Genomic DNA, 1270 nt, shown 5'->3' with positions numbered 1-1270 from the left:
ATTTGGATGAAAAAATATAGATGGTCATAAATAATAATAAAAATAATTCTTCTTCTTCTTCTTCATTATCATCATCATCATCAATAATAAAAACAATAGTTTGCGTTTCTGGGGCGCTCTATCCAATACGAGTATGAGCGCTTTACACCAATTACATGATCACTGAGCGTAATACTTCAACCACCCACTTCCAGTGCTTTTTCTGTGATGCTATATCCCACTCAGCCTGGGCTGCAGCCCACCTCCTAAAAAATCTAATTGTGTCGATGGGGGTGAACACTGCTACAAACAGCCGTCTGATGGTCTTCAACATAAATCCATCGACATGGGAGAGCCCAGCTCCTGACAGACGCAGTAAGTTAGTTGGAGCGAAATCATATGAGGCTTCAAAAATAAGAAACACTGAAACCAAGAGAGAAGCCCATAAGCTACGCATTTCCACGAGTGGAAGTAAAGCTTTCGAATGTTCAAAACGTGTCAAACTTTTCTCTTCCAGAACTGGTCTCACTAGCCATATCAGATGTCACAAAACATCTCAACCTTTAATTTTTATATTTTGCTTTTAAAATATGTGCACGTATTCCCCCCGGCCAATGCGTTTGGTCATCGTGAAACATTGACGGACAAACTATTATTATGAAGATATTTTGCTATGCCATTTGACAAAACCCCATCTGCTGCTGCTGTTGCTATTACCTTTACCATATCATTAATGTCACTATCATTATTACTATCTCTTTTTTTACAAATACATGTACTGTTATTATTACCATCGTGTTTGTTTATTTGTTTGAGTAAAGAGAAACACATCGACACAATAATTGTCATATACGGTAGAAAAAAGTGAGATGGACAGACAACCTCATGCAAGTCTTACCTGTACTTCTCAAATTCCTCCGGAGCCACATTGTCCATGAGAGAGATGTGCAGAGAGCCCTGGATCACCGAACAGTTGGTCAGAGCCTCCAGGTTTTTCACGCCGTTCCGTATCTGCATGTCCGAGCACACTGCAGAGAGAGGGGTGGGAAACGATGTTTAGTTATATTTTCAGTAAGAGTTGTACGACACTTGCAACACAAACATATCACTTAAGTGTTGAAGTTCAGATGCGGTACTAGAGAGTAACATACATACAAAGAATAGGAGAAGACATAAAGACGATAGATGATAACTAGAAAAGAAAGGGCAAACCACATCAGGCTACCCGCCAACTACTCAAACTATAGGAGAGAGAGAGAGAGAGAGAGAGAGAGAGAGAGAGAGAGAGAGA

At 40.0% G+C, this 1270-nt stretch overlaps 1 protein-coding gene across 1 annotated transcript in view; it reads right to left on the bottom strand.

Moving 5' to 3' along the window:
* The window catches only part of LOC101863472 (putative molluscan insulin-related peptide(s) receptor), a gene marked incomplete in the record, with an annotated part of 140638 nt that overhangs the window by 31368 nt on the left and 108000 nt on the right, over positions 1–1270 (bottom strand). The window contains 1 exon segment of the mRNA XM_013080393.2: positions 878–1007. Coding sequence (XP_012935847.1) covers positions 878–1007 — 130 coding nt within the window.

Source organism: Aplysia californica, unplaced genomic scaffold, assembly GCF_000002075.1.
Source record: "Aplysia californica isolate F4 #8 unplaced genomic scaffold, AplCal3.0 scaffold00005, whole genome shotgun sequence".
NCBI classification, from domain to species: domain Eukaryota; kingdom Metazoa; phylum Mollusca; class Gastropoda; order Aplysiida; family Aplysiidae; genus Aplysia; species Aplysia californica.
Note: the sequence above shows the minus strand (reverse complement) of the source record. Positions and strands in the feature narration are given on the sequence as shown.